Genomic DNA, 13,332 nt, shown 5'->3' on the forward strand with positions numbered 1-13,332 from the left:
TATAAGATATTTAACTCAATTAGAGATCTACGACAAAGGAGTATATAATTAATCAACAAGAATTGAATATATGTTATTCAAAACCTGGTGAAGTGAACGATACACGCAAAAACCATGTTTAGTAATTGAAAGTAATAAATCTAGGTCATTCTAACAATTTATTTTGTTATGGAGTTATAAGGCTGCCGTGGATTAGACTTAACTACGTATGTGTATGGATCCAGAAAAACATTTGAAACAAACACGATACGATACTTCATTTAGTCTCGTTGATTTAAAATTAGTTGTTATTTTCAATTAAGCACAAAGCTACACATTTGGCTATCTATGCTCTGCCCACCATGAGTATCGAAATCCGGATTTCAGCGATGTAAATCCGCAGACATACTGCTGAGCCATTGGAGGGCTTTAATATTAGTTAACATATATGTACAGTAGTATGCTTTTAATATATGAACGGTTATATCAACTGAAAATTAATTAATTAAAAGAACTGCAAGCCAAAGAACCACTCGACAAAGTATACAAATGTCTAATTTGTTAACCCATGCTTTCTGAAATGTAAGTCATGGAGTCCATTAGGTATTACTACTGCAAACAGTACACGATGGTTTTGTTTACAGCTGTTTTCTTTTCGTTATGATGTTTGGCATGGCCAGGTGGGTTAAGGCGTTCGACTGGTAATCTGAGGGTGGCGGGTTCGAATCCTCGTCGCACCAAATATGCTTGCCCTTTCAGCCGTGGGGGCGTTATAATGTGACGGTCAATCCCACTATTCGTTGGTAAAAGAGTAGCCCAAAAGTTGGAGGTGAGTGGTGATGACTAGCTGCCTTTCCTCTAATTTTACACTGCTAAATTAGGGACGGCTAGCGCAGATAGCCCTCATGTAGCTTTGGCGAAATTAAAAAAACAAACAAACAGACTTTCCGTTATGCCTTACGTCAATCAATCCGAGCTAGCTAATTCCAATGCCACACATCAGCTGCCTGATTAATCTGTGGTCTTAAGAAAATGTGTTAGCTTTTATTTCAAGCTAGAGAATCTGATAGACTTTTTTCTCTTTAAATTTTAGTTAAGTATATATATTATGTTAAAATAAAAAATCTTCTTGCAAACTTGTATTTTTCTTGTCATGAATTGTACTTATATTGATGCATGGACGCCCACAGAAAAACTTTCGAGGGGTGCAAAACATGAATGTAGGAATTAGCTTTTTAATGTAATTCATCAGACTAAAAAATATGTGTTATCTGTGCTTAAACGTAAACACAAGTTTACAGTGTTAATAAAAACTATTAAAATATTTAGTTTAACTACAATGTTGACTTTAACTCATAATACGTGCAATTTGTGTGAGTGTGAAATGTAAGGGGGTAAATGCTTCTCTTGCCCCTTCCTACGGGTGCTCATGCATTGATATCTATCTCTCTGTCATAAACAGTAAATTAACATAGCTACTGTTGGGCTTATTTTAACATTCGCATTCTTTTTTTTTTATCAGTTATAACATATTATTTCATTAAAATAAAAGTATTTTTATTTAATATACAACCTAAAAATTACACCTTCGTGGCTCAGTATTAAGTCTGAGAGCTTATGATACTAAAAATCATGTTTCGATAATGATTGTGGGCATAGAACAGATATCACATTTGGGCCGTACCGTATGAGTTTATTTGTTTGCTTGTTTTTTAATTTCGTGCAAACCTACTCGATGGCTATCTCCACTAGCCGTCCCTAATTTAGCAGTGTAAGACTAGAGAGAAGGCAGCTAGTCATCACCACCCACCGCCAACTCTTGGGCTACTCTTTTACCAACCAAAAGTGGGAATGACCGTTACAAGGTCCCTACGGTTGAAAGGGCGAGCATGTGACGGAAATTCGAACCCGCGACCCTAAGATTATGAGTCGAACGCCTCGACCACCTGGCCATTTTTTATGAAAAGTTGATTTCTAATTATTCTGGCCCATGTTTTGTTTATCAGGTTCATATTACTAAAGTTTATGAGGACTTCTTTACAAAAGCAAGACATAAGAAGTCGACAATAAAAACAGATTAAGTTTCTTAACCGTGGATTTCTTTTTTTTTTTTTTAATCACTGTTCTTCAAGCCCCAAATGGTTTTTACACTGTGTATAGTACGGATATATTTGTGTATATAACATTTCTTATTGACTCTTAAAAATTTAAATACACCGTATCACATTTAAAAAAAAATCCTCAATAAACCAAAGGAATATTACAACTGTGGTTGAGGGTGTTGATTTCTAATATTACAATCTTCAGGTATCTTGTTAGGGTGTTGATTTCTAAAATTACAATCTTCAGGTATCTTGTTGCTTATGATATTATTGTTCTATAATATCGGCACTGGTATAATTAACTGCCAGTATAATTAAAATTTTAGTTGATTATAAAAATTTTAAAATTAAACCAAATATAAACTAGCACTTTATCATTACACGATCCCAAATTTCTATCTAAACAACAGTATTAATTTTCATCGTTATGACTTTAAACAATCGGAAGTTATATTATATTAAATAATATGTATCAATATAAATAAACGCCAGTATGTGTATGAGTGTGTGCATATTTCGTTCTCATATGTTTTCAGATTTCTTGACCAATCAGTACCAAGCTTGACACAATAATACAGGTTGGTACGAGAAAAGTCACCAGGATTTTTATATCCTTCATACAATTTCATGTTAATAGCATTCTTAAAAAAGTATGTTATGTTTTTCAGTATTGGCACCTTATGTACTTTTATTTCACATTTAATATTTGTTATGTTCAAGAAAAAACACAACAGAAGTCCAATTTCTTATTCTTTGTTAGAAACGAGTTTTTAATTCCAGCTATCATATATATATATATTAGAGAAAATTAATATTGTGCGAGTGTATTTTTCGAACAATTAAATACTTTTATATAGGTTCACATTGTACACGAATTGCTTAACTAGCTTATTTATCTTATCACAAATACTTTTTCTGATTATTGTTTGTCCAAGGAGATGAGTTATTAATTACTAATAGATATTTCTGTAAGTGAATAGGGGCCTGGCATGGCCTAGCGCGTAAGGCGTGCGACTTGTAATCCGAGGGTCGCGTGTTCGCGCCCGCATCCCGCCAAACATGCTCGCCCTCCCAGCCGTGGGGGCGTTATAAGGTTACGGTCAATCCCACTATTCGTTGGTAAAAGAGTAGCCCAAGAGTTGGTAGTGGTGGGTGGTGATGACTAGCTGCCTTCCCTCTAGTCTTATACTGCTAAATTAGGGACGGCTAGCACAGATAGCCCTCGAGTAGCTTTGTGTGAAATTCCAAAACAAACAAGTGAATGTGAAAGTTTTAATAACTTCTTGCTGAAAACATTTTATCTTGAAATCTTAACTCAACTAGTTAAAAGTACCTTTTTATATTTATGTATGTTTCTTTGGAATTAAACACAAAGCTATACAATGGGCTATCTATGCTTTGCCCACTGTAGGTATCGAAACCTGGTTTCTAGTACTGTGAGTTCGCAGATATACAGCTGTGCCACTAGGGTACTTTATATTTATGAAATGTAATTATAATTTCGAAAAATATCAACTTTTGGAAAATCACAATAAAATAAAAGTGTTTATATTTCTTCAGATGATATATTTAAAAAAATGACTGTCCTTTAATTAAAGAACCTGTGATAATAGTACCTTTATTAACCAAAAGGTAGCAGCACATTAGTAGAAATAGTGCTTCAAGTTGTATTTTATCCTGGAAACTACCTTAATGATTTATTATTCAAATTATAATCAGAAAGTTTTAAAGTTAATCATTTCCTTGTTTTTATTTGTGAAATTCGTTATGTTAACAATGTGCACAAAATAAAAATATATTGTTCTTATTACTACTATTTTATGCTATATAAATTATTTATATGATATCTTTTTTTTAAGAAATGGCATTGGATATTGTGTTTTCATAAAAACATGGGTGTTACGATTTTCTATTATAATCGAACATATTGTAGAAACCATGTACTATAGGATGTGTGTACAAATACACTGCCACTTGATAGTCGCCTACGTCACGTTCCAGACGTCATTTCCGTCAACACTGTCATAATAGCCGTGAACACAAGCGCAGCTGATCATTAAAGCTAATCGTGATATTTGTGTTGATTGAGAAGAGATTGCCAAAAAGTGAAACTTGTAATATAAAAGGGAAATAAAAAATGCCGTTCATAAGTAAAGATTGGAGATCTCCTGGCGAGGCATGGGTAAAGACGGAGGAAGGTTGGGAACGGAAAAAAAATCTTGAGCAGCTAAATCGCAATATGAAGAAAAGGTAGGTAGGCCTAACATACCAGACGATATTTTTATTGCTTAGTAGTGGGATAAAAGGAGACTTTTCAGAAGCATACCACAAGTAACCGTTTAATATTAGTAAATGCTTTTTACAATGTTTATATGCTATATTATTAAAATTATATTGCTGCAATACGTAGTTTAAAGGCTATATTCACTTAAAAAGAATGATTATCTTAAAAACAACTGGATAGATTTAAGATTATCTTTTTTTCTCAAATGGCTCAAAATTTTCAGAAAAATCCTAAATTATTTATTTTAATATGAAGCCTCAAGTTTAATATTTTGTGGCATTAATAATTACCATTTCTAAATGTTTTACTCTTTAAATTTTATAATATCCATTAAGAACTGAGATTAAATTTGATTTGTAATTGCAGTTGTAGATATATATATATATATATATATATATCTAAAACAATGCATGTTTTTGTTTTTTCTCATTGCTTCTTGCATGACAGAAAAGGTTTTGTGGCAGGTTTTACTTGGATACAAATATTTCACTGGAATGTATCATCGTATAATAGATTTAGTATTGTATTTGAGAACAAAACATAAACTCGGAGTTAAACTAGCAAAATTACGTAATTCTGCAAAAAATAAACGGAATTAAGTTAATGAAAAATATCGTTTACTTTGTTCTCAATAACTTGTATATTAAATAAATTGCTTGTTTTTATTATATTTGTATTAGAATATAATATTCCTACCAATTACAGCGTGCTTTATAAGACGAGTTATTTGTAACCTTAGTATTATGTTTAAATTGTATTAATTGATTGTAATTTGTATACTAAAACTAGTCATACTGAACGAAATATAACTAACTCGTTATAATGGAAATTTCTTAGAATTTGCAAATTAATTAACTGTTAACAATTGGATACCTATCCCGGGTGCCAAGAAACATCGAAATAATTAAACATGATGATTTCTAAACGTGGGACTGAGAAAAAAGTTTTGATAATGTTCGTGTAAAAAAATGTTAATTTCTATTTTATATTTAAACTAATCATATAGATTTCTTACATTTCCTGTTTGAAACGCTGCTTGGACTTGTTTACAACTGTAGCTGTGCCGTTTTTCGTGGCCCGGTATGGTCAGGTGGGTTAAGGCGTTCGAATAGCATAAATTGCTTTCGTAATCTGAGGGTCGCGGGTTCGAATCCCCGTCACACAAAACATGGTCGCCCTTTCAACCATAGGGGCGTTATAACGTGACGGTCAATCCCACCATTCGTTGGTAAAATAGTAGCCCAAGAGTTGGCGGTGGGTGGTGATGGCCTTCTCTCTAGTCTTACACTGCTAAATTAGGGACGGCTAGCGCAGATAGCCCTCGAGTAGCTTTGCGCGAAATTCAAAAACAAAACAAACCTGGATCGTTTTATGAATTACTTAAGGTACGATATTCATGATGGTTAGTATAATTTAATCTAAGTCAAATCTAATTATATAGTATTAAACTAAAAACTGCTATTAAGACACTTTAAGTGATGTCTTTTAAAAAAAAATGTTTACTTTATACTACTTAGCTTTTATAACGGACTTAATGACATGTTTATTTTTAATTTGGCGCAAAGCTATACGAAGGGTATCTGCGTTAACCGTCCATAATTTAGTCATCACCACTCATCATTGACTCTTGGACTACTCTTTTACCGACGAATAGTGAGAGTGATGCCCTCACAGCTGAAAGGGCGAGCATGGTTGGTGCTATGGAGATTTGAACCCGCAACCCTCAAATTACGAGTTGAGGGCCCTAACCACTACGCCATGCCTAATAACATGCCAAATCTTGTTCTATATAATGTCACTTTCTTATCACACCTGATGTCACATCCGAGTTTTCCATTCATGATATGATCCGGCATGGCGAGGTTGGTTAAGGCGTTCGATTCGTAATCTGAGGGTCGCGGGTTCAAATCCCGGTCGCACCAAACATAAACAAACAAACCGTTCTTTATAACGAAGAATTGTTTGATAATAAACAGAAAGCTACAGAAAGGGCTATCTGTGCTGTGCCCACCAAATGTATTGGAACCCGATATCTAGTGGTATTAGTCCAGACACGCACAGCTGTGTCACTGGGGACATATCGAAGAGGAGATAAGTCGGATACGCCAAAGTCACATGAAGCTTTCTCTGTTGTGTTACTGAAACGAATGTAAATTAAACATGTATATCTTTATTATGAATTGTATACATTATTAAATCGCTAAATACCACAATTTACGGACACGTGTATATATTCTATACTGTTGATACGATAGGTACTTTTTTTTCGACTACGCATGTGCTTCAGAATATATTATACTATATTTGTCGACGTATTTTTCATGTACACTGTATTCTCATGTATATTAATTTCTCTATATCATAATCAAATATTTGCTCTAACCTTTATTTTTTTATAATGGTACACGCATCTTTAACTTTACCCAGAAAAAAAACTGCTTCACAATGTAATCTTTTTTTTTTTCATACCTGGTAAGTGTGATGGCTTAATGGTGTTGAAAACAAGGTAAATACTTAGAACGGCTGGCATGGGTATTGACACTTTTACCAATGAAGCAGAGAACAACGTTTCGACCTTCCTGGGTCATCTTTAGGTTAACCCATACTAGCCGTTCTGAGATACATTTTACTTCACATGGGTTTCTCGTCATCAAGAGAGACCTGCGTCAACCAGTAAGTGTTTTCAATACTCATGTAAAGGTGTAATTGATATTACATTTGATTGAGTTAGAATAAAATGGGACAGGGGAACACAGTGCCATATGTTTTGCAACTCGGTGAAAGTAATTAACGTGATAGTTCTTCAACAGCTGATTCAATGAACCCTTTAGGCTTTGTTGTCTGTCTATGCATCCAGGGAGGTCATACTCAAGGCGTGCTTTGTTTGTAAGGAATGTCACGTTCTGAACAGACGTATTTTGTCGGGCAGATGTGTGTGTGTTTTCTTATACCAAAGCCACATCGGGTTATCTGCTAAGACTACATAGGGGAATCGAACCTCTGATTTTAGCGTTGTAAATCCGTAGACTTACCACAATGCTAGCGAGGGGCCTCATTTTTATATATATTTGTTTGTTTGTTGTTGAAGGCAAAGTTATGTAATAGGTTATTTGTGCTATGCTGAACGCATATATCGAAACCCGATTTCTACCTTATAAGCCTTCAAACGTACCGCTAACCTTCGGGAGGGTAAGCTTCATATCTAGATACTTTATTTTCCAATCAGTAGATGTTTAGAAAAGTGTATGTTTGTAAAAAAAAACGTCTTGTTAACTTTTTACTATTTAACCAAACTTTCAAATTTTCAGAAGTTTTCCTCTAATTAGAAGCTTTTAAATATTCAAAACGTTTTCCTAGTTTCACATAAAATTAACCAGTGTTTCTAGCAATTTTAAAAAGAAATGTTTAAAACCAACAAAACATGGTAGATATTAGGGTATATCTGGGGTGTTGAAAGACAACTTATTTTCGCCTCGCTTTGAAACATGGTTAAGTTTTACGAAGTGAAACCTGTAATGCGAAAACGGTAAGTGGAAAGAATAAACAGAAAACTTAATTAAATAATAAGAATAGAAAAGCAATACACGATGAGCAAGATCATCTGTATCAGGATCCAAAATGAAAGAAAAACGTCAGCAAACATCTAGAAATCCAAGTGGAGATGTACACAGAAAGAAAGAAAAAAGTTCATACATCTAAAAGAAAGTATCGTATGTTAAGTTTTCAAATAAATAAAGTAGTCTGGTAAATGGAGCTACAAAAAATGCTTATCGCCTTGTAGCGGCTTGAGATACTTATGAATAATAATGATAGAATAATGTTCCCAGCTAGAAGTTCGTTATAGCCAGGTAGCTAGATGTGTCATAGTGACGTCATAAATCGTCATGAAATGAATTCGTATTAGAGCCAAAAACTGAAGAACTGTAGGGATTGTTTAGGTAGTTCCACTTCGAGTTTTAATTTTAGTCTGGGTTTCAAGGTCAGAAGAGGGACTAGAAACGGTCTGAGTTGTACCGCAGACGGAAGGTAAGGGATACATTTGAACTGTTTGAGAAGGAAGAGGACGAATTTTAAGAACCTGAGCTGAAGAAAAGTTACCCTTAAGCTTAGGGTAATTTTGTGGTTTCTAGGCTTGAAGTTGGTTTGGAAGAAATTATAGTGAGGCAGATGAATTTGAATTATTATAAATAAAGTATCGTATTGAAAAACTTCGTTAGTTCTTTGACGGCTTCAGAATCAATGTGGTATCACAACAGAGAATACATTAATACATTAATAGTTCACTCTTTGTGGAAAATATGGTTAAACAAGACGTCCGCCTCTTTTTTTTTTTAACATACAATCTTAAAAGGATCCAAACTTACTGTTCACCTGAACTTGGGAAAGAGTTGAGACCGACGTGGCGGAAAAGAAAAGGAGTTGAAAGGCCATAATTTATGAAAGGTGTGACGTAAAAATGGAAAAGGGTGAAAAGGAACAAAATAAGTAAACAAACTTGAGATAAAGACCTGAAGTGGACTGTTTTTAAACAATAACAACAAAATTAAACAGTGCTTAAGAATAAGACGAACTATACACCTGAAAAAAATTACGAAGTTAGAGACACTTACACTTGTTTATTTATCAAACAATAAAATAATAGTTTTCTTCATTATATGATCTATACTAGGCCTATTACATTATATGTTTAATCTATATGAACTGTATAGTTCTAGGCCTATTTTGTTAGTATTCTAAATCTACTCCTACTCCATTATTTGACCTACACAGATCTAGTTTTATTTTATTTCTGACTTAAATTTACTCCATTATGTGTCTCATAATCGGACAACTATAAACTAATAAGTGTCTAATTGTCCGTGTACCGAATATGACAAATAACAAAGAAATGTAAAAAACAGTGGTTTGTGCACAGAAATAATAGAGAAAATTATATTAATACAAAAATAAAAAGATAAAAAATAAATTCTTTATTGTGCATGGAAAATGAAGAAAAAAAGCTATTGCCAAGAAATTTTACAAATGTTGCCTTTTTGTTTACTATCAGAAGGTTGTCACCCAATAAGTGTCGGGGTTTTAACTGGAAGTGACAAAAATGTCCTTATTTAATGATATTTATTGTTGTAATGCCAAATTATAAAATAATAAACTGGTGTAAATGTATCGTTTCACAGTATGAATAAAACTGCTGTTGTTTACGTCACAACTATCTCCACAGATCTAGAACCTATGCATGTCCAATCGAATTAGTAGCTCTTGACTCAGTTTTCCTGGTGATTGTCTAATAACTATTATCTTTAGTCGCGAAGAGTTCGCCTAAAAATTAGCATATACTATCTTTTTAACTACTCTTTCTTTTCCTGGCGGTAGTACTTAATGTTTGATCTAAAGTATTTAGTGAATAGGACAACAAATAGTGATTAATTTACTATAATTTAACATCTTAATTCTATTGTGTCATTTAAAAATTTGTCGCACTTCTGTAAATTAGTTCATGATCAAGAAATGGTACAGATTTAGAAATATTTTTGTCCAAAAAATAACAGTTTTCTACCCAGATAACTTTCCCATTTTTATTTAACCAGAAGTAGCCAATGCTGGATTAGCAAGCATCAGGCACAAAGCTGTAATGTTAAACAGATCATCTAGTTCTGTCATATACTTAGTGTTAAAAGGGAACTCAGGGTGTTTACCTATTTTTTTTAAGGCTTAAATTAGGTGCCCATAGTTAAAGGGCTAAAAATTATACTTTGTTTAAACTTTTGCGACAGATAAAAACATCAACTACTGTAATCCTAATTGTTATTTTACCTAATAATAGAAAGCTCCAAGCAGTCGCTTGTCTTGCTTGTTCTTAAGGTCGGCTTCAGTTTTTTTTTTCCTATGAATCCGTTCGGACTTTATCAAACTCGCGGGTTCGAATCCCCGTTACACCAAACATGCTCGCCCTTTCAGCCGTGGGGCTATTATAAGGTACGTCAATCCCGCTATTTGTTGGTAAAAGAGTAGCTCAAGAGTTGGCGGTGGGTGGTGATGACTAGCTGCCTTCTCTCTAGTCTTGCACTGCTAAACTAGAGACGGCTACCGCAGTTAGCCCTTGTCTAGCTTTGCGCGGAATTCAAAAGAAACCAAACCAATAACCAATGAACTGGCGGCATTATTTTGATAACCGTGGAACGACTTGTATTCATACTGTAAACCTTGCATCAAAACCTAGATCCATGAGAATTATTATATCTTGTGTCGGTTATCTGTGCTATGTGTTACTAATTGTATTTTCTATTAAAATATTTATGTATATTTCTGTAGTACGTCCTCTTGGTTCAATAATGTCACGATCAGCTCGAAGACATCAAAATCTCCTAGAACGTAAGCAATTTAATACATATTATGTTGTGAAGTAGTGTTAGTTTTTAGCCGTACCAGCAGAATTATCAGTAACTCGTATATATAAATATGTATCAACTTTTATCATATTCTAACACATTGTGTGTATATATTTGCGGATAATTTGTTGTTATACGGCAAAGGACTGACATTGAGGCACATCTTTGTGTGTCTGAGTACTTTGTTTTACATATTTTAAACAGCTCGACACGCAATTGCTTTTTTAACAGAGGGTAATCTTTGCTGAACAAAAACACGCCAAGTTTGGCTATGTTCTTGCACTGTTGTGTTTCCGAAATTAATGAATCCCTAGTACTAGATAAAAAATATATATTTTCTTTGGTGATTAAATATTGGGTAGAGCTATGTTAAATTTGCTTTTTATAGTTTATTAACATTTTAGTGTAAAGCAAGCAAAGGTAAAGTGTTATTTATCGTTGTTATAAGTGTTAACCTGTCTTTTTAAAATATAAAATAAATGCACGATGTCAAAATGTACAACTTGTATCATTTTGAAGGTTACTGTAAGGTCCGATATGGCCGGGTGTTTAGGACGCTTGACTCGTAACCTAAGGATCGCGGGTTTGAATCCCTGTTACACTAAATATTCTCGTCCTTTCACCTGTGGGGGTTATAATAGGCGATCAATCTCGTTGGTAAAAGAGTAGCCCAAGAGCTGGCAGTGGGGGGTAGTGAGTAGCTGCCTTCTCTTTGGTCTTGCACTGCTAAATTAGGGACGGCTAGTGCAGGCAGCCCTCGTGCAGCTTTGCACGAAATTCGAAACAAACTGAAAGTTACTGAAATCAGCTGTAGTTTTTATTATACTACGCGAGTAGAATCGATCATATTGGTGTTGACCATTAATTAACATGTGCCACAAGTCTGCATAAACACGTTATGAAGATAACCTTATTTTATTAACAGGTCTGTAACTTCGTCCATGAAGAAATATTAGGTGTGTTTTACAGCTGAAGGTGTGTAGTACTAGTACGTTGTAAGTGTGTCGGGAAGTAGAATATAAAAAGCTAACCGTGCTACTGTTCACATCCTACGCAGGTTACCGTAAGGACAGGTTTCGTGTGACCTTGTGCTTGTCTTAGCAACAAGCAAGCAACGAATTTGTTCTCGTACATGGAACAATACATTTGTTCTACCTTACACAACAAAGGACAATTACTTCACTCGTCTATTGCTGAAACTCTTTTTGAATCTTGAGCAACTAATATACCTTGCACATTTTAACTTCCACTTCTGTGCAGTGTTGCTAGGAGTAAAAGAAGGGGAAATGCATATTAAATTGCCAGAGAAATGGTGTCTCAGCCTGAAATGGTTTGAACATTAAAACACTTAAGTAATGTTAAACTCCCCCTCCTCCCTTTTGTGATAAATCTTTTTTATGTTTTCAACGTCATCGTATCACAGTGGTCTGTCCCAGAAGAAACTCGTATTTTACTAATACACTATATGGGATCGATATTGGATACCCTAGGAGCAAATTCAACTAATCATCAGAAATTTAGCAATACAGTTCCCATCATTTCGTTAACAAAAGCAAATGTTTTTTTTCCAAAACTGCTTGTTTCATATATGAATTAAATTCCGATTGTTATATACTGGTCAACTTGTTGGCTTTATCTCTCGAACCTTCAAGTACAAGCACACTCACATTGCTTACGCTGGTTTCATTCGAAACAATGACGAACAGTACGTGATTTGAGTAACTGGTTTGTTAGCCACGTGCACAAAATATTTTACTTTCTCAAATAGTACGGGGCTTAGGTTGCTTTTCTGGTACGGGACTTTCGATTGACTCGCTGAAAACATCGTACAAGACTCAAAACCCTCTCTCTCTCTGTATATATTACTTCATCATAATTGATTCTCTCTCTCTCTCTCTCTGTATGGGTATTTGGGTATAGATGTTTATCTACCCAGGAGGGTCAGGTTTCGTTAATCTCTTCCTCCTTCCTTGAAATCGAAATTTTGGTTTTACAACTGTCAAGTGTATTTATATGTGGTACACGAGGGCCAGAGTAACCCGCACTTACTCTGGCCCCTTTCAGGGCGATGTCCATGCACAATCTATACATACACTTGATGTAAATAAATCATTTCTCTTGTAGTTCCATAGATTATTAGCACTTTCATCAGTCAGGTATTAACTATAAAACGTTTACATAAAAAAAAAACCTTTTCAATGTTGAGTAATTAATCCCTAATCTAATGTGGAGTCTAGTTTATAGGTGGCCTTTTATATATTTAGGAAATATATATTCACTGGGGAAAGGTGCTTAGGTCTATCCTCATCATGTAAACAGTACTTGTAAAATTCGCTTACTAGTTCATTTTTTCTCCAATTTTTGTCAAAATAGTTTATTGTACTATGTAGGAGCTTATCTGCTATTGTTTCCATGTGTGCGTATTTATGCATGAATTCAGATGATGTTGTTCTGGGTACTTTATAAGCTGTTGTGAGTAGTGTATCTTGTATTGTTTGTAGTTTTAAGTAGGTTTTTGCTTACGTTTATCCATGCATGGGCTGTTTAGTCAATGACTGGTCTAATGTATGTTTTATATATT

The 13,332-nt window shown here is 34.3% G+C and overlaps 1 protein-coding gene across 2 annotated transcripts in view; it reads left to right on the forward strand.

Moving 5' to 3' along the window:
• The first annotated feature begins 4,097 nt into the window (after positions 1-4,097).
• LOC143255751 (F-box only protein 25-like) overlaps positions 4,098-13,332 on the forward strand; it is a 57,079-nt gene continuing 47,844 nt past the window's right edge. The window contains exons 1-2 of one of the 2 annotated variants that reach the window (XM_076511924.1): positions 4,114-4,331; positions 10,675-10,734. In XM_076511924.1, coding sequence (XP_076368039.1) covers positions 4,219-4,331; positions 10,675-10,734 — 173 coding nt within the window. In that variant the 5' untranslated portion in view covers positions 4,114-4,218. Of the gene's footprint in view, positions 4,332-10,674; positions 10,735-13,332 lie in introns of both variants that reach the window. The other variant, XM_076511925.1, reaches the window with a different exon arrangement.

Source organism: Tachypleus tridentatus, chromosome 7, assembly GCF_004210375.1.
Source record: "Tachypleus tridentatus isolate NWPU-2018 chromosome 7, ASM421037v1, whole genome shotgun sequence".
NCBI lineage: Eukaryota > Metazoa > Arthropoda > Merostomata > Xiphosura > Limulidae > Tachypleus > Tachypleus tridentatus.